This window comes from Nelumbo lutea, chromosome 7, assembly GCF_056320005.1.
Source record: "Nelumbo lutea isolate HS-2025 chromosome 7, American lotus-T2T, whole genome shotgun sequence".
Taxonomy (NCBI): Eukaryota; Viridiplantae; Streptophyta; class Magnoliopsida; order Proteales; family Nelumbonaceae; genus Nelumbo; species Nelumbo lutea.
Window position 1 is genome coordinate 21,629,309 of NC_142690.1, and position 19,862 is coordinate 21,649,170.

At 34.7% G+C, this 19,862-nt stretch overlaps 1 protein-coding gene across 4 annotated transcripts in view; it reads right to left on the bottom strand.

Moving 5' to 3' along the window:
- Positions 1–14,662: 14,662 nt before the first annotated feature.
- The window catches only part of LOC148845596 (alpha-L-arabinofuranosidase 1-like), a 31,847-nt gene continuing 26,647 nt past the window's right edge, over positions 14,663–19,862 (bottom strand). For all 4 annotated transcript variants that reach the window (XM_088955611.1, XM_088955610.1, XM_088955613.1 and 1 more), the window contains one exon: positions 14,663–15,033. In XM_088955611.1, the coding sequence (XP_088811737.1) occupies positions 14,887–15,033 (147 nt within the window). In that variant the 3' untranslated portion in view covers positions 14,663–14,886. The remainder of the gene's footprint in view (positions 15,034–19,862) is intronic.

Below are 19,862 nucleotides of genomic sequence, written 5' to 3' on the forward strand. Positions count from 1 at the left end.
TGTAATGATCAATAGTCCCATCAAGTTTAAGTTTGAGCTTATATACCCACTTGCAAACCACTGGGAATTTTCCCGGTGGTAAAGAGGTTAGAGTCCAAGTACCATTTCTGGCAAGGGCTATCAATTCATCATGCATGGCTTGTTGCTAGTAAGGATGTGCAACGGCTTCAGCATAGCTTTGTGGTTCTGTGGTGTTTAACAAGGCAGATGAATGAGATGATGGTGAAGGCCCAATAAAATGTGATATGGGATGTTGTGTGTTGGGGTTTGTTGGACCATTGGATTGTAAGGTAGGACAAACAAACTCTTGGAATCGCTTGGGGGGTCGAATGGGGCGGCTAGACCGACGTATAGGTGGAGTGAGAGTGTGGTTAGGTTCTACTTAAGACCCATTGATGATTGGAGAAGACTTATCATGGGCTGCAGCGGGCTGATAATTATGGGTTGCATTGGTATCAACAGAAATGCCATCGGCTATGGGAAGAGGTACTACTGGTTGATCAGAGGTCTGTGGGGTATTTAGGATGTTTAAGAAAGGAAATTGATCCTCGTAGAAATGAACATCTCGTGAAACAAAAGAACTCCTTGTTATCAAGGTTATCAAGGTTAAATAGCCGGTAACTATTTTGTCCTTGTAGTTAGCCCATGAAAATACAATAATGGGCTCACACAACAAATTTATCATGGGGTTTGCCTTGAACTCGGCATAACACAAACAACCGAACACCCTTAAGTGATTATATGTAGGAGGCTTACCATGCAATGTCTCATAAGGGGATTCCCCATGCAACTGTGGTGTAGGCAAGTAATTTATTAATTAAGTGGCAGTAAGCACACATTCACCCCAAAATTGTATTGGAAGCCCAGCTTGGAACCGTATGGCACATGCCATTTCAAGTAAATGGCAGTGTTTTCGCTCCACTACCCCATTCTGTTGAGGGGTGTCAATACATGTTTGCTGATGAAGAATGTCATTGTGCTGAAAATAAGTCTAAATGGGTTCAAACAAGAATTCAAGCCCATTATCAGATTTGATTGTCTGAACCGAGGTGTGAAATTGAGTCTTTACCATTTCACAGAACATAGTGAGAAACTATAAAGTATCTGACTTATGTGCCATCAAATAGACCCAAGTGGATTGATTGTAGTCATCTACAATAGAGAGAAAATAACAAGCCCTAGAGTGGGATGGCACTCGGTATCCTCGCCCAATATCACAATGAATAATTTGGAAAGGTGTAGTGCTTTTATTATAGCTAAGTGGAAAAGGTAATCTTGTAAGCTTAGCACGATTACATGCATCACAACATACAATAGTTACAGATGGAGAAACGTGCAATTCTTGAATCAATGACAATCGATCATAGGTAGCATGTCCTAACCTATAATGCCACAATTGAAAATTAAAAACAATTGAACTGATATGTAAAGCTGTAGAGTTTGGAAGTCCAGTAAAGTGGTAGAGACCATCCCTCATTTTAGTCACTCCAATCGGTTTCTTAGTGATAAGGTCCTATATGACACAAAAGGTGGGAAAAAACAAAGCCACACAATTCAGTTGATTAGTGAGTTTGCTCACAGATACCAAATTGCAATTAAAATCCGAAACAAGGAGAACATTCTCTAGATGAATATGATCAGTAATCTTGACAGATCCTTGAGCTTGTATAGGTACTACAATGCCATTAAGTAAGTGGACTGATTTATGAACACTAGTTGACTATGTATCAAGAGCCATACCAGACTGTGCATCAATCATATGGTCCGAGGCTCCTATATCCAGAATCCAACTAGAAGAATGAAAAGTTGACAAGCATGAGCATTACCAATATAATTTGTTGTAGTAGTATGTTTTTCTAACTTCAAAAGATCCATCAATTGTTGATACTGATCAAAACTCAGACCAATAATTGGAGAAATTGAGTTTGAATGTCCAATTGTTTGAGTCACATTCTTTGAAGAACTCTTGTATGTCGCCTTGCTAGATGTAGATTTCCTTTTGTCTACCCAACTTGGTGGATAACCCAAGATTTCATAGCATCGGTCCTTCGTGTGTCCATTGCACTTGCAGTGGTCGCATTTGAATTTCAAACGAGTATATTTATCTTGTGGCTTTGATGATGCAGCGGCCACATGTAGTGTTGCTATTTTGATAATAGGTACTTGTTGAGACGAGAGACTTTGATGGCATTCTTCTTGCACGATTAGTGCATAAACGCAACTGACGTTAGGCAAAGGATCAAGACTAAGGATGTCAGATCAAACAGTGTTAAAGTTCTCACTCAATCCCATCAAGAACTGATATACTCTTCCTTTTTCACTTTTAGCAACGAATTCCTTTGCTGCACCTCCACATGAGAAGGTTGGGATTGAATTATAGGTTATTAATTCATCCCACAAGGATTTGAACTTCGTGAAGTAAGTTGAAAAAGAGAGATTCTTCTATCGGAGTAGTGCCAAGTCTCTCTTGAGTTGAAAGATTTGAGGGACATTTTCTTGTGACAACTGCTCTTCCAAATCACACCAAATCTCATGAGTTGAGTCAACACACGCCACACTTTTATGCAATTCACGGGACAAGGAGTTGAAGATCCAACAAATGATCATGGAATTGCACTTATTCCAGGCCAATTCTTGATCATATGACTTTTCTGGTTTCTTGATTGTCTTGTCCACGAAACCAAGCTTGTTCTTGGCACACAATGCATTTCGCATTGCTCTATTCTAGGTGGAGTAGTTTTCTCCATTTAATGTACAAGAAACCAAGATTGCCCCTGGATTATCCGAAGGATGCAAAAAGAAGGGATAATTTGGATCAAAAGTAGCGTCCGAACCACCAATTGCAGCACTGCCAACCATTAATTCCAGTGATTTGTAGATATAGAGAAAGAATGGATTAAGAACCTGGGGAGCTCTGATACCATGTAAAATTAATGAAAGCTTGTATTAATCTTGATATGAGTAGATATTTATAATGTATTACAGAAGACTCTAGAATGTAAGTTACAGTTGTTACAACTAAATTGTACACGTGGATAACAAATTCTATAATATGAACTAAATGATTTAACCACTAAAACATTAGACCTAAAACATGGTTTTTTGGGTTATTTTTTATTTTATTTATTTTTAATTTTTTTTAGGAAATTGTCTAAAACTCACTATGACTTTTCAGCATTTCTCTTAAACTCATCACCATAACTTTTCAAAACATCCAAAACCCCATGTCAATGAACTTTTATTTTCCAAAACTCACCATCCATTAGAAGACCGTTAGTGTTCATTCACATAAGTTGTCCATGTCAGCATAAATATACTTTTTATGACACAACTGCCCCTGAATGAGGATTCAGCCTTATTAAACGTACTTTTATGACTAAAATGCCCTTATGTGCCTGACTGCCTTATACATTTAATGTAAAACATTAGAAATTGCAAAAAAACTTGGGAAATAATAAAATAATTAAATAAAAATAAAAGAAAAATATAAAAAACATTAAAAATTGCACAAAAATCACAAATATATTTTCATCAAAAAATCAAAGATTGCAAAAAAATGCATAAAATGATAAAAATAAATAAAAATATGCATTTCAACTAAAAAAAAGCAAAAGATTGTAGAAAACATGTACAAAAATAAAAATTCACAAATATATTTCAGACAAAAATAAAAAAATACATAAAACTATAAAAAACTAATTAAAAAATTATATGTTTCAACTAAAAAATGTACAAAAAAATAATTGCAGAAAATATAGAAAACCATACCAATTTTAAAACTAAAAAAAAATCTAAAAACAATATTTGCAGAAATTATAGAAAATCATACCAATTTCAAAAAACTGGAGATTTCAAAGAACGATTAAAATTCAAAATCATACCAACTAAAAACAAAATTAAAAAAAAAAGAGATATGATAAAAATATATCAAAATTGCAGAGAACACAGAGGCTGCCTCCATTGAGTAGAGATGGCCATTCTCTATGACCTTGTAGGCTAGCACAAGACGGTGCCGAAAAACCACAATCTTCGTCGAAAAAGTCTCTTCACCGAACGTCTTTGTTGTCTTCTCGAGTCTCATATGGAGGGTTTTGGTTGCAGAGTCTTTGTCATTGCTTTAATGGTGCTCCTCCTTGCTGTCTTCTCTACCATTGGGCGAAATCTCAAGGTGAGTTCCTCGGTAGAGAGAAGGAGGTTTTGAAGAGGAATAGGAACGGAATGAACAAATAGAGAAGGGGCTCTGACCACGTCAACACCACCACCCCTTGGAACAAAGAAGGGGCTCTGACTGCAGACAATCGTCACAGCAGGATGTAGTTGATCTTCTCAGGTGAGGAATCAGGTAGTAGAGAATGGAGTGGATGAATAGAGAGAAAGAGATAGTCAAGGAACCCAATGCTACTAAACAATGATGAAGACAATGCCATAGGGGCAACATTTTGGTCAAGACGGATTGCTCTCATCTCTTGCTACCACAGTTCCGGCCATGCAACATCACTACAGTGTCTCACCATCGAGAGAACAATCAAACCCCACTCAGTCAAACAATCGGTCATTGTTTTTCTCTTCCTCCCGATGAAGATGATGATAACATGAGTTAAATATAAAAAGGGTAAATTGGTAATCTACTAACATCCATTAAGTTTGTTTAATGTTTACTAACATGGGAGTTTTGAACATTTTGAAAAGTTATGGTGAGTTTAAGAGAAATGCTAAAAAATCATGGTGAGTTTTAGACAATTTTCCAAAAATTTTAAAATGTCATAGACTGGTCTAGAAACTAGTTGCAACGAAAGCAGTTTTGTTTCCAAGTAGGTTTTTAAATTAACCTTGGTCATGGCCTGGGCTTGATCGGGATTAGAACCTACTAGGACCAGCCCTGCATGGGCTCAGACCAGATTGGGCTTATGAGACAAATTCACAACTACACCCCACAAAGGGTGGCCCACAGCATATCCCAACCATTTATTGGGAACATCTACCACTAACAACTTTGGGAGATATTCCCAATGCACATTGAGATGTGCATGTTGGGCATGGGGCGCATATGTGATCTCTTCTGAGACTACAACTTTAATTTTAATGTATTTAGTATATATAATATTTTGTATTGCATATCAAATGGTCATTTACAAGAACACTCCTTATAGTTTCATGGATTTGCTTAAACTTACCCTATAATTTTCAGTTTACTAAAACACTCCCTATAGTTTGCAACCTATTTATTTATTAATCAACCTTTTACTAAGAAGTGTTTATTTTGATGCCATCTAAAAATGATAACATGATCACGTAAGTTGAGTGAAAAATGTTCAAGGGCATGGGCTTGTGATTGTTTATTCTAAAATACCCCTAAAACTTCTTGTATAGAAAACAAAATTGACCAAATAAAGGCAAATAGAGTGGCTATTCATGTCTTACAAGGGACCAAAATTGGTATTTTCATTTTTATTTTCTTTTACTTAAATTTATTCAAATGGGCGTTTGGGTTAAAATAGTCATTTTCTACTGTCATTTAATGAAAGGTCAATTAAGTAAATTGATTGCAAACTATAGGGGGTGTTTTAGTAAAACACAAACTATAGGATAGGTTTTAATAAATTCATGAAATTATGGGGATGTTTTAGTAAATGACCCCATATTGTATATAAAATTATATTAAACTTAATATAGTATAAAATTTTTTATATATAATAATATTTATACATATGAGATACATACATATGCATATAAAAAAACTAGGAAGGGCCGAGTTAGAAATGACCACAGCCATTTTGAAGAACAATTTATCATGTATTTGAATCCTTTTATAGGGTGCCCAAAGAAAAAAAAAAATCATTTTATAGGAAAAATCTTTTCTAGTATTAGAGCAAATGGGTGGTATAGGTGACCTTATCAAACCCATGACTAGCTCTCTCTCTCTCTCTCTCTCTCTCTCTCTCTCTCTCTCTCATGATCTCATCCTATGGCCAAGGATTAGTATCAAGCCATACTATGACCTACATGAAATCTTCACTTTTTCTACTTAAGATGGTGTTTGGTATCGATGTAGCTTTTCAGAGAAACGGTGCCAGCTCAGCATTATAAACATGTTTAACAAAAAACGTCAAAAAAGTTATTTGGTTGAGCTATTTATCTCTCTCAAAAATCATGATAACTGTTTATAAAAACACGTCAAATCTGACATTTCTCATTTTTAAGACTGTTTTTTTACTATTTGGCTTATATGGCGCCTAATGGCGGTGAGGTGTAAAAAAATCATACAAAATGTTTAAAGCAGATTTTGTCTCATTTTTCAAGACAAAATTATACAAAATGTTTATTTTATAAATGCCACCGATACCAAACAACTGCTAAGTTACATGGGAGAGTCAATATCAGATCTTACCACAATATCTGCCGCTTAGGGGGCATTCTTCTTTTGGATTTTGAGAGGGGGGAAAGTTGGTCAATGGGATTTTGATTCCCATTGGCCAAGAAACCCATGTTCTTTTTTCAAGATTTATGTGGGGACTAGGGAAAGTTTAATTTCCTGGTTATCACTTACCCATGCCCACCTCCTAGGTGGGTAAATAACTTTCCCACCTGAAAGTTGTTAACACTTGAATGGGGCAAAAATGCCCCTTTTAATATTGGATTTTTATAGTTAAAAGGCCATTGCTTTATTTACATGAAAAATAAAAGAACATGGGCAAATGCACTTACCTAGGTAAGTCTTTCCTAGGAAACACTTATCAGGGTAAGTGCATTTACCTAGATAATTAACTTACCAAAGTGAAAGGGGTCTTAATGTAAACAAACTATGAGCAGGGCAACTCCACTTCCAAACTTCCTACTAGTAATTGTATTATTATTGATGGAATTGGGACCCACAAAAAGGGTTTCATGTCCAATATAGACAATTGAATAACATGTAACCTGCAATGAGCGGTGTATAGTGTACTAGGAAGGGTGCTTCTAGCTAAAAATAGTATTTTTATGATGTTTTACATGTGCAAATCTTAAATTTGATCACAATGAATATGCATGCGGTGGGTGTGTAGCTTGGGGTTGGGCCAACCCAAGTTGAACCATAACTCAGCCCAAAAAAGCTTTGGTTGGGCCAACCTGATCCCAATTTAACCCAACATATTAAAAAATAGGATGGGTAAGGATTGATGCCATATCTAACTCAACCTAATCCAAATCCGATGTGTAGCACTTGTAAGTTTTCATTGTACATTATGAATATGTATGTGTATGTATGTATGTATATATTCATGTATATATGTATTTGCAAGGTTTAAAAAATCGTTACGTATTGGCCAATACATATCGTATCAGGGCCTTCCCGATACAACCCTACAGGGATTATATCAGGTCAGAGCCTGGTTTAAAGGATAATCAGGACTTAAACCGACCCCTCTGAATCGGTTTTGAAAAAAACAAATAAAACTTGCGTATTTGTATATATGCTTTTTTTATGGGTGAGGAAGTGGAGGTGGGGTCACATCCGAGTGCACGTGAGCTAATGACCTTACCATGGAGAGCCTCCTTACACGAGTTTGATTTGGGGCCTCCATACATGGATGAATAGTAGTTTATTGTAAAATATTACCATAAATTGATGATTACGTATCTTTTTCATGTATGCATGTGCCACAACATGAGCACGATAGTATGCATTTATGTATGTTTTTACTTCAAAAGTTTGCTATAGGTAAGGGTGCATTTGGTTTCAATAAAAATCTGAATTAGACAGAAATTTTGCACTTGTCTTACTTGATGCAAAACTTGTATGTTTTTTGTTTCATTTGCATTCACTAGATTTTTCATCTAAAAAATGGATACAAAATTTCCATGACATTTCTCCCACCTCAAATTTTCTCATACAAAGTGGGGATCAAACAAATAACTCTCCTACCTCCATTCTCTTGTATTTGCATATAAGGTGTGGCCACACCATTTTACTTCCTATTTTATTTTTCACAAACAAACAATCTGTAGAGAAAGTATTTGCACAGTTGCATTCTTGTGCATTTACACCAGTCCAAATTTAACCAACATAGCCTAAGGGTCAAATCCTGACCCAACCTGACCAACCCCGATCTCATTGTTGGGTTCTCGCTAGAATACTGGCTTAGGTTAGGGTTAGAGATTTAACACATTAGATTGGTCAGGGTTTGTCCCAACTCAAGCCAACCTAGCCCAAGTTGCACCCTTAGCATGGGGTATAATAAAATAACTTCAAAGCAAATTATAGATGAGTAGTGATATTAGCAATGTCATAGGTTGGCCATCACCATATAAACGTATAGGTTAAATGGTTTTGATGCTTTTTTTCTTGTCGATTGTTTGTTTGTTTTTTGCGTCTTGTATTGGGCGAGGCTATATGCTTTCTTGTTGGGTTTTAGGATAAAATGAATATTAATTTACTTCCCTTTTAGTAAGGTTGATAAAATTTTAAGGATGAAGTAAACTTGAAAATCTAAACAAAAAAAAAAACACCTTTTATTACTTGTGTTATTTCATCTATCACTATTTAATCATAAGAGGAGGTTACTACATTTGCAAGAATATAATTTTACAAGAAAAACTTTACAATTGCCTTATTTGGCATCACTCCTCCGTAGTGATTCTTTTGATTCTCGTGTTTCAAAGAATAAGAAACGTGTTTGACATCGGTTTTTGTCAAGAATTTATTCGATGTAGAATGAAAAGTGTGAGCCAATAGCTCGATTCTGAGAGGTGAAAAATGTTCACTTCCAAAGAGAATCCATTCCCAAGAAACACATGCCTGATAACTAGATCTCTTCATGGGCCGGACCGGGTCGGGCTCGGGCCAGGCTTTCACTTGTCATTAAGGGAAATATGCTAGGCCCGAACCCGAGCCCGGCCCTGATAAAAAGCCTGAAGCCCAAGCCCGAGCTCGAAGCCCGACCTAATAAAAAAACAAATTTTCCTATTCAAATTAGAATTAAAAATACAGATAGTTTTTTTTCCTATTTAAATGAACAATGGGCCTATAAGATGGTTTTTTCCCCTTTCTTTTATATCTTAAAACACTATTTTACATTCTCAAATCAAAAAAATTATTCAAATGGACATAATCACATTACTCATTTTAAGTCTAATATTAGGTCAGGCCGGGCCGGGATATTTTGACAAAACCCGAGCCCGGCTCGAATTTAGTGTGGGCCAGGCTTTTTTGCCCGAATTTAAGTCCACGGGCCTATAACCACGTTCAAGCCCGTCCGGAGGCCGGGCCGAGCTGGCCCGTCGGGCCACCCGGCCCATGAACAGGTCTACTAATAACGAACCTTAAAATGTTGTATATGTGTGCTTGTTCATACATGTGAAAGGAGGGTCAATATGGTCCTTTCACAAAAAAAAAAGAATTAGGAAAACCTGGAAACTCTCGTATGCCATCGCCATGGCGATTTGGAGTCATCAACTCTAATTTAATCATTGCCATTGTCGGCATTGAAAGAGAATTGTTGCTACAATCTGGAAAAGGAAGTTCTTGTTGGTAACCAAGTCTATCAAAGAGAGATGTATATGATAGAGAAGCAGGGGATCATTGTATCTCTTTAGAATTTAGAGAGAGAAAGAGAGAGAGATTAGTGCATAGGTATAGAAATTTCCCCCCTAAAACCAGGGCTCGCCTTGCCCCAAATAGGGTAGGGATGGGGTTGCATATAATTCTCCAAACCCGATGGTAAATTTGTAATATATCCCTAGATTTAATATTAATTTTTAAAGGATTTTTTGCATATTAAATGACCAAGCTTGGTTAATTAGCATATTTGGTCATGTTTTGAAAATAATTGCAAAAACAATGAGTGGGAGAGATTTTAATTTTTAGGTCCAAATTGCCCTTCATTTAAACCCACTGATAAGACTGTATTCATCTCTCTTTTCTATGATTCTTTTAGTCTCTCGATCTCTCCCCCTTCTTACTCTTTGTCTTCTTATTTTTATGGTTGAAACTCCTCTCCCCATTCTCACCATTCTCATCATCTTGTTTCGACCTTCTCTCCTCTCTTATTTCATATAGGTAAGCATCTCTCTCTCCCTCTGGCATCAGTGGCAGCAACCAACTCCACTATTACTATTCACCAATCCAATAACCAATTCCACTGCTACACCTACCCCAAGCCACCGCACTAGAGGCCACATGAGCACATAGTGATGAAATGATAGGGTTATAGTACTAAGATGAAACCTTTGCCATGGAAGTAAATTACGAAAGGGACAAAATTGTATATGATTCTTATAAGTGCCTAGGCTATCCGATATATGATAGACCGGATGATGTTCAATAAATTTAGGCATCATCCAGCAACAAGCAGTTCGAATGGTGTTTTATAGGCTTAACAACCATTTGGTATTACAAAGATTGGATAGTTCCTTGTAGTTTGAATCATCAATTACAGTTGTAAATATCTATCTCTCAAGTGACAAAATATTATTTATACTTTCAAATTCATCTAAAACCCAACAGATCACAAGGTTTTATATGATTTTCACAACTACACAAACCATCTGGTATAGTGGAAACCGGATGGTGTTTTATAGACTTAGAAACCATCCGGCATTACACAAGCTAGATGGTTGCTTACAATTTTGAATCATCAATTATAGTTATAATAATTAATTACATAGGTGATCTAACACACTCAAATTCTTTTAAAACCAAACAAACCACATGGTTGTATATGATTCTCATAGGTACACAAACCATCTAGTATGGGGAAGACCAGATAGTGTACTAGGCTTAAAATCCACCCGACATTGAAAAGACTGGTTGATTGCTTGCAATTTTGGAACATCATTTATAGTTGTAAACATGTATCCCCCAAATGATTTGGTTTTACTTACACTATCAAATGCACCTAGAACCCAATAGACCACAAGGGTTTGTATGATTTTCACAAGTGTATAGATCATCCCGTATAGTGGGAACTGGGTGGTGTTTTACAAATTTACAAAGCATCAAGCATTACACATGTCAAATGATGTTTCACAATATTAGTCTAGCGAGCAAGGAAGCTCTATCTTCCTCGATCGTTTAAGATGAGCAGCGTACACTTACATGAACTCATGAAGCAAAACATCCTTTACCATTCTAGCAGTCTCCATGACTACAATAACATGTAGAGTTGTAAAACAACGATGAACTTTTAGGGTTTTTACTCTCTACGAAGTTTAGGTGGCATTTTTGTAGGAGATTTTACTTTTAAATAATTGAAAAATCTAGCAAAAATCAAGCTAATTTTTTCTTCTTTGAAATAAACCAATTTTAGACTTGTGATGTATGTCTCCCCATATTAATAGCTCTTTATTCTACAATATTGCCATTGCCATTGTCATCATCATCATCATCTATATTAACATGTTGAGGCTTTACTTGTATGTTCTCATCCACAACTTCATCCTTAGGTCCTAATTTTTTTTGCAATTTTGTATATTTTTTTGTTGCTTCTTTAATACCTTTTATTTTATGAGATGTTTTTCATTTTTCTAGAAATCTCAAATAGGTGTTTTGGGCAATCAATAACATTTGAATATTCTCTAAATTATATTTCAAATGAGTTATACCACCACCCCTCATTTTTTGCCCACATAAGTTACACTTTGTATGAAGTCTATTAACATATCAATTTTTGTATCAAATTTTCAACCAATGTCTAGTTCTTCCCTTAAGTATCATATCAAATGACTCAAATTCAAGTATCCAACTATCATAGTTTATATATAGCTAAAAAAATACTATCATAGTTCATATTGCACAAAAATTGATTAAAAATAAATTTAGAATTTTAAAATGATAAATCTAAGAAATAAATACTTAAAAATAACAAATTATTATGTTAACATTCAAATTCAACTATAAACTAATTGTATAAGTGTTAAATAGTTCAAAATTAAAATAATAATGTGTTCTTAATTCTTATTTGTTTTCAATAACTTGTATTTGCCTTAAAAATAATTCAAAATCTACTTGCAAAAGACAAAAAGAAAAGAATATAATTATCTAGTTTCCCAAAATAAAAACCATTAATAATCTATGAATATAATAGGTCATCCATAAATCTAAAATATAATCATTCTTTATGATTAGGCCACACTAAAAATATATTTTTTTTGGCTTTTTTAGAGTTCAGTCCACCTCATAATTCATAAATTAATTCCCCAAATGTATTTATCCCCAACCCCTATAAACAAAATCCCCCTGCGAATTAGGAATCTTTCCCCCTTGACATTGATCCGAACTTTACAGTCACATTATGAATTCTAAGACCCTTAATTTTTTTGTTAATTTTCATTTTCCCATTTTCTCCACAAAACTTCATAAGTTTACTTATAGCACAAAAAAATGTAGGATTTTTAATACAAAAGAGCATATCAACGAGTATCCAAGCACTCAAATAAAAAACAAAAAATTTCAAGATATTCTAATACAAATTTAAAAAGAATATTTATTTAATAGTTTTTTCCCAAGGGTAAAATGTCTTTTAAAATCATGAGTTTTGATTATTTTTTCTTTTGTTTCTTTTTTTTTTTTTTTTGCAAATCTCGATATATAGGGTGTCTAGACTGGGTTTGGAAAGCTTGGACTTGAAAGAAGGCTTCTGAAGAGGGTTAAAAGCCTTCTTTCTTTACCTTTTAATTTTTGTTTTCAGCATTTTAACTTTTGTAGCATATTGATTGATACACTACCAAAACATTTGAAATGATGCTGAAGGAATCAATATGACAAATAGGAATAAAGCTCTCAATCTCGATATGTTCCCCATCTCAACCCCTCAACGAAACCATGTATATTAGTTGATACAAGCTGATATGTTGCAAAAGTTTGACATTGGTAGGAGAGAACTATAAATTAAGTGGATTTATTAATGATCTATCAAACTCATTGATCTTACAACAATTTGATGCATCTTGTAATGTATTTTAGTATATTGGAAACTCAAGCAAGCATTGTTTGGTAAGTTGCTAGTAAAGTTATAGCATGGTATTTACATGCTATATTGGTGTTGTTGATTGTAATGTATCTCTATATATAAACTATTAAAATGTGCATTTCTTATGTATATTCATATTTTAGAGTTCCCCAATATATTCAAGTGTATCCATATATTTCCATTGTATGCAAAGTGTATTTGTATCCAAACTTCCCTTGTGATACATGATATTAATATTTTGAACCTTGGCTGGGAAAATTCAAATAACTTCAATATTTCCTTAGAAAAAGTTCAACCTGAGGTCTTACATGACTATAAATGAGACATATAAGCATAAGAAACACACACCTTAATTGTTTATATTAAGTATGAACTATTGGGAAACAATTGATAAATGTAGACAAATGTTAGAATGGTCAAGATATGCATGTGCATTTTAATTATTGGGAAAACAATATAATCATTATTATTATTTCTAAATAAATAAATTTTAATAGCCAACTATTTCTTAAAAAATTGTTCATAGACATGCACTAAGAATAAATATAAATTAAAATTGAGAATTCATGTGGTTATAACAAGAAGTTGAAACATGGCATGGTGATAGATTTCTTGTCTTTAACAGTTTAACCTAGATATTCAAGTTCGCTTCCCCTTTTAGATTTTTGAAACTTGATGCTTAAATACTTTGCAATGCAAATTTACTTGCATTGGTTTAAAATTGTAAATGGATGAGAGTGTAAATTCTAATATACTTGTACTTCATATTTGACTGTCTTATTTGTTTGTGAGAAGTAAAATGGTGTGTGTCCCCACCCCAACTTATATGAAAGAAAATGGAGGTAGAAGGGTTATTTGTTTAGGAGTGAAATAATAAACAGAGATGATGTGATCAATGTTCTGAGAACTGAACCGGGCATAAAACTAGAGAGGGGAGAGGTTCACTGGTCAGAGATTCAACCAAGGTCAAACCGCAATAACGTGGCATATACATATATATACTAGAGGTCATATAAATATTGTATGTAATACATTTTACAACTTTTAATATACTTAAACATGTTATATTGATGGCAAATCCCTCAATTTTTAAAGCAAATGATTAAGATTCAAGTTTCTTAATTTACATTTTCTTTAAATACACACATAATAAAGTGGACTAATGGTAATTAAGAAATATATAAAAATTTTAAGCCATAGGTTTAAATCTTGTTAAACACATTCTAAACTTCATATTAGTTAAGGGCCTTGGCAGTTTCATGAAACCAAGACTGGTTCATCAATTTTTCAGTTAAACCAGCCCGTTAACTGGTTTTTACCAATTTTTTAACCAAAGTGGTTATTGGGGTATGACAGAACCAGCCAAGGTCTCGGGTCATAGTTTAACTGGTCCAGTCCGGTTTTCTAAACACTGGATGTGATCCCACTTTATATGAGAGATTTGACATAGAAAGGAGGTGATGCAACTTTTGCATCAGATTTTAGGATTCAAAATTTGCACTGCCAGTAAGTACGGAGACAAAAAGTACAAATTTTGTATAAGTAGTGCAAAACATTATTAGATACGAATAGATGCAAATTTAAACTGGGTGCAAAATTTATATCAGGTTCACATTTGCATTGCAAATAAACACAGCCTAAAATATTCATTTGGTATAAAGTTAAATTAGTGGAATTTAACGGGGTTGTTGAGAAGAGAGAGCTAATTCTAGATATTTTGAAACGCGAGGTTTCCATTTAATGAATTATGGTCTTCATATGATACAGCCATATGCTTGAGAGAGAGAGAGAGAGAGAGAGAGAGAGAGAGAGCATGGGGATGGAATTGAAGTAAACAAGCCACCAGAGGATGGTTGGCTGCAACAGAAGCCAACCTATCATATACACGAGGTGGTTTTTATTTCTTTTAGATATTTACATCGTCTTTTATTTAAAAATTCTAAATAAAGGATTGATGGACTGATTCCACTTCTTTAAAGCGAAGATCTGAAGTTCTTATCAAATCAAACGACGTGAAAGAACGTGGAGACAGAACAACATCCATGTCTTTTCCAGCAGTTTGAAGTTGGCTTGTGATCGGCACCACCTACGGAGAAAATATCAAATAACAAACATGAGTAAATGAGAAGCAGACCAAATCCAAAATCATCATAAATTCACATCCAACTCTCAATTGGTTACTACATTAAGATATACTTTAGAGAAACACAATAAGTCATGGTCATGGGGTACTGGGGGCAATTACTTTGGACGTCTATACAGTACGAGGGAATTGTGATCAAATGTATATATATATATATATATATGTTTTTTTTTTATTTTGTTGTATTATTCCAGATTGGTTTATCTTGGTTACATATAGACACGTATACTATGAGAATTGATAATGTGAAGTTAATTGGATGGTAAGGAATCACAGTTTCTTTCTTTTCTTTTTTATTGCAATCTTCTGCCATGCGCAGACATTACTTGCAGTTACAGGTTTTATAATCTGAATAAACAAAATTAGAGAAAAACATTACTTTTGAATGTGCTTAAAATTAAAACATCCTTTGAATGTTGATTTGTATACAGAAAAATACATTACTTGCAGTAAAATGTATAGTAAGCACGTTTTAATGAGCACTTGATAAATACTCTGACAACTGTCAAAATTGGCTTTGAATATTTTTTAAGGGTAGGCTGGGGGTATTTTAAGGGACAAGTGTCAAAATTTTCCAAGTGTGCCTACCTGATCCGGATGTGCTATGCATTTATAAGATTAAACGGTAAAAACAAACTTTATATGAATTCCAATACTTTGATTTCTTTTATAGTATGCACAGAAACCAATGCAAGCATCCGCTTTCTATATATTCAATAGGCTAACTATAAGGTCCGTGTGTGGTTCTCAGGCCCCCATAACTTGCAACCGGTCCAGCATGGGTGGTTCCTAGTTAATAATAGGTTTATCTGGGCTAAAAATAGCATGTACAGAAGACTGTAACCTACTGAATTCAATGCATTTAATTGGAAAACAGGGGAAAGTTTGCCTAAAAGTTAAGAAGTCATTGGAGTAACTAGACAGACCCTGCATGTGCAATACATATATTAAAAAGACAAGCATTTCTATGGACCACAGCATAAATGCAAGTGTATTGTGCATTTATATTTAAATTGTTGTATTTATTGGATGAGAAATCCTAGCAGAAAGATCAGTTGTATATCAACTAACCATAAAAGCAATTACTTTAGTTGGTCCAATCATGTTTGTAATGCACTGTGTAGTCGTGTTTGCAGTAAACCGGCTTTAAGCCTTAAAGAGATGAGTGGGATAAAAAAGATGTCATAGGAGTAAATACAATTTGTTTCACAAAACGGTCCAGCAACTGCTTAGGCAATGGGCTCGCATAGGATAGGAGTCAAAGTGGAGCATTAAGGCTTAAGATTCAAGGGGCTAAAGCAATATGCCAAAAATAGGTTCCATGAAATGGGCTACGCTTTTCATTCGTTGTATATAGGTTATATATGAATGTCCAAATTAGGTGGTTCAAAATCATCAGATTATTTTAATTTTTAGCATACACAGGGACATGTGATATGCCATGGGGGATGAGACCCATCTCCAGGTATGGGTCCTACATTCCCAGACTTGAGACACTCCCTCTTCAAAATAGTGATCATGACTAATTCGTAATGCTTTGCTCACCTAACTACATTTTATAAGCTAGCCAGATTAAATATAGGCCATGAGTAGTGTCATATGTACTGTAAAAATAATGGGTCCTTCAGCCCATGTTCTTTTTGGTCTACCCCCTAGCTCTTCTAGCTCCTTCAACTTGTAATAGTTAGCTTCTTAATGGTGCAGTAGATAGTCTTCTTTGCAAATTAGCAAACCATCTTGGTCTATTTTCATCATTTATCACCTATTGAAGGTAGTCCTAGTTCCCTTGAGTGAGTTCATTTTGGTACTATCTTTTCTAATTTTCCCACTCATCCATCATTCACATATTTGTAATACTCATTTATTTTGGACATTTTGTTTCTTGACTGCCCAACACTTTATATAACATTGCTGGCCTTGTAACTGTTGTGTAAGTTTTCATTTTGGCCTAAGTGGTATTGAAAAAATACAGATGTCAAGGCTGTGTGTTGTTTGAAGGAAAAAGTAGGGAAAGGAAGGGAAAGATAGGGAAACCTTTACAAACCTTGTATAGATTTCCTTACCTTTCCCTACCTTTTCCTTCAAACCAAACATAGCCTAAGGACAAGGTTGCTCCGAACAAGGGAGAAATTGAAGATGTCACCCATAGAACTAGAGTAGGATGGGTTGGTGCATCCAGAGTCTTAGGATTAAATGCAAAATTAGCTTATGGACAAATGCCTTGGAAAAAAGAGGTTTTAAAATAATCAAGACTAAAAAAGAATATAAAAGGGCAGCCCAGTCCTGCCAATGTGTGGTCTGGTTGTGACATGGGAGAGATTGAGGAGAAGCTCACCCATAGAATTAGAGTACGATGGGCAAAATGGAAGGGTGCATCCAGAGTTTTATGTGATAGGTGAATGCCAATTGAATTGAAAGGAAAATTCTATAAAACAGTTGTAAGGCCAGTTATGCTGTATGGAAGTGTTGGGCAATCAAGAAACATGTCCAAATGTGTGTGGCAGGAAATGTGTATGTTGATATGGATGAGTGGAGAAACTAGAAAGGATAAGAACAGGAACAAAGCCATTTTTAGGAACCTAGGAGTAGCTCTAATAGGTGATAAAATGAGAGAAAGTAGACTAAAATGGTTTGCTCACATGCATAAAAGGCCATCAACAACACCACCCATAAGAAGAAGTGATTTGTTGGAAGTTGAAGGGACTAAAAGGGCTAGGGGTAGACATATAAGGAATGGGTAGAAGTAGAAAGAAATGATTTAAGCATCAATAATTTAACAATGGATATGGCATTAAACAGAATGGAATGGTAAAAAAGGATTCAAATACCCAACTTCATATAATTGGGATAGGGATTGGATGATGATGATGAACAGAAGATTTGGAACAACAACCCATCAATTTCTTTTACTGTTTACTCTCAATAGAAAGTCAAACAAACTCAAGTTGTTACCAGAAAAGATGAAGCAAATTTTATTCTAGATGGTTATTTCCCCTAAACTAGTTTCTTTCTTCTCTTTTGAGAGGTGGGTCTGCCAAACATTAGCCTCTTAGGTTTTGGTCTTTCTTTTGTAACAAGGACACTGTTATTTACCTATTAGTAATTTTCCAGTTGTATTTACCTAAAGTAAGATACTACATCCCCCCTATATATTCATATTTTTATTAATAAATTCGTAAAGCTGAAGGGGGAGGATGGAAATGGATATCCTGTTACAATGAAGAGGGAGGACAGGGGTTGTGTAAAGCCCTGACCCCAAAATCTTTCATTTTGATTGGTCCAGAGTAGCCCAACTTTTTGAGGTAGAAAGCTGTTGTCCAGGATCAGTAGCGGAGTTTATAAAAGATTGGAGGGTGGAAGGTCTGAACAAAATAGGAAAACTGATCTGGAACTTGGTCCCAGCAGTGGTATTTTGGTGCTTGTGGCAGGAGAGAAACACAAGAATTTTCAAAAATAAGAGCAGTTCTTTAGATTCTGTTTTTCAGAAAATTTCAGGAAAAATGCATTCCTGGATTATGGGCCATTTGCACTTTAAGAATGCAAGCTTAGTTCCCTTTTTGTCTATGAAAACCTTTTTGTAAAGCAGGGTGGGGGGTTTAGTGCTGCCAGGGCAGTTTTTTGATCAGTCCCTGTGTACATCATCTTGTTGTACATGTTTTGTTTTTCTTAATATAATTCTTACCTTACCTCATAGTTTTCAAGGCGTCAAGGCGAGGCTAGGCGACTGGGGGGTGCCTAGGCCTAGGCGATGGATTTTTTATGTTAAAAACATAGATCCTAGGGTAGTTTCCTAGGTACCATAACCATATTTCTTTAATAATTATTCATGATTTTCATAAGAAAAGTATAAATTTCAATTAAAGTATAGAAAATCAACATATTCATGAGAAGAAAAGGAAGAAGGAAAATAAAATTCAAAAAATATAGGGGCTGAACCCTTATTTTTGTTATAGGAAAAGAAGAAAATAAAAAGTATTGGTAATAGTAGTAGTAGAAGAAGAAGAAGTAGAATAAGAATATATGGAAGGGGAAAATATGCTGATTAGATAAAATTTTTAGTTCTTCCTTATTGGTTCAGGTTTTTAAGTCTTTGAGGGTTCAATACAGCATTTAGCAATGTTTTTGTTGATTAAAACCCTAATAAATAAGAAAATAATAAAAAGAAATTAGTATATAAACACAAAAAATGATTATTTTAGTTTAATAATGTCTATTTTATAATTAGAATATCAAAAAAGAATGATAAAAAGTTTTTTATAGTAGGAAGTAGAAAACTGTTAGGCGATTAGGCGAGGCGAGCCTCAAAGGTCGCCTTGACAACTATGCCTTACCTTGTCTCAAAAAAAAAAAAAATCTTTCATTCTGATAATGATACATGTACACAAACAGAATGGACATAGCGCGTTAAATATTACTAACATGAAACTGAGTTCCAAGAATTAAACGGTTGTTGTTCACATTAGATATAACTATGGGGATTTTGATACCAACAAGTGGCACCAATTATATTGGGCCAAGAAATGCCTAACTGAAATCCTCAAATAGTCAATACTGTTAAGTAGACTGTGGTAGGGGTAGGAGAGGAGCCTGGAAGTGGAATCAGGCTGGATCAGAAAAGCACGGAACAGAGCGACCTTGCTCACTAGTCAACTTATCTCAAACAAAATCTAGAAAAATAATGGACTGTTGAGCAGACTGATCAAGGATTCCCACTCATTTATATATTATGGGCATGCATAGGCATATAGAATAGTAAAAGAAAATGATCATTT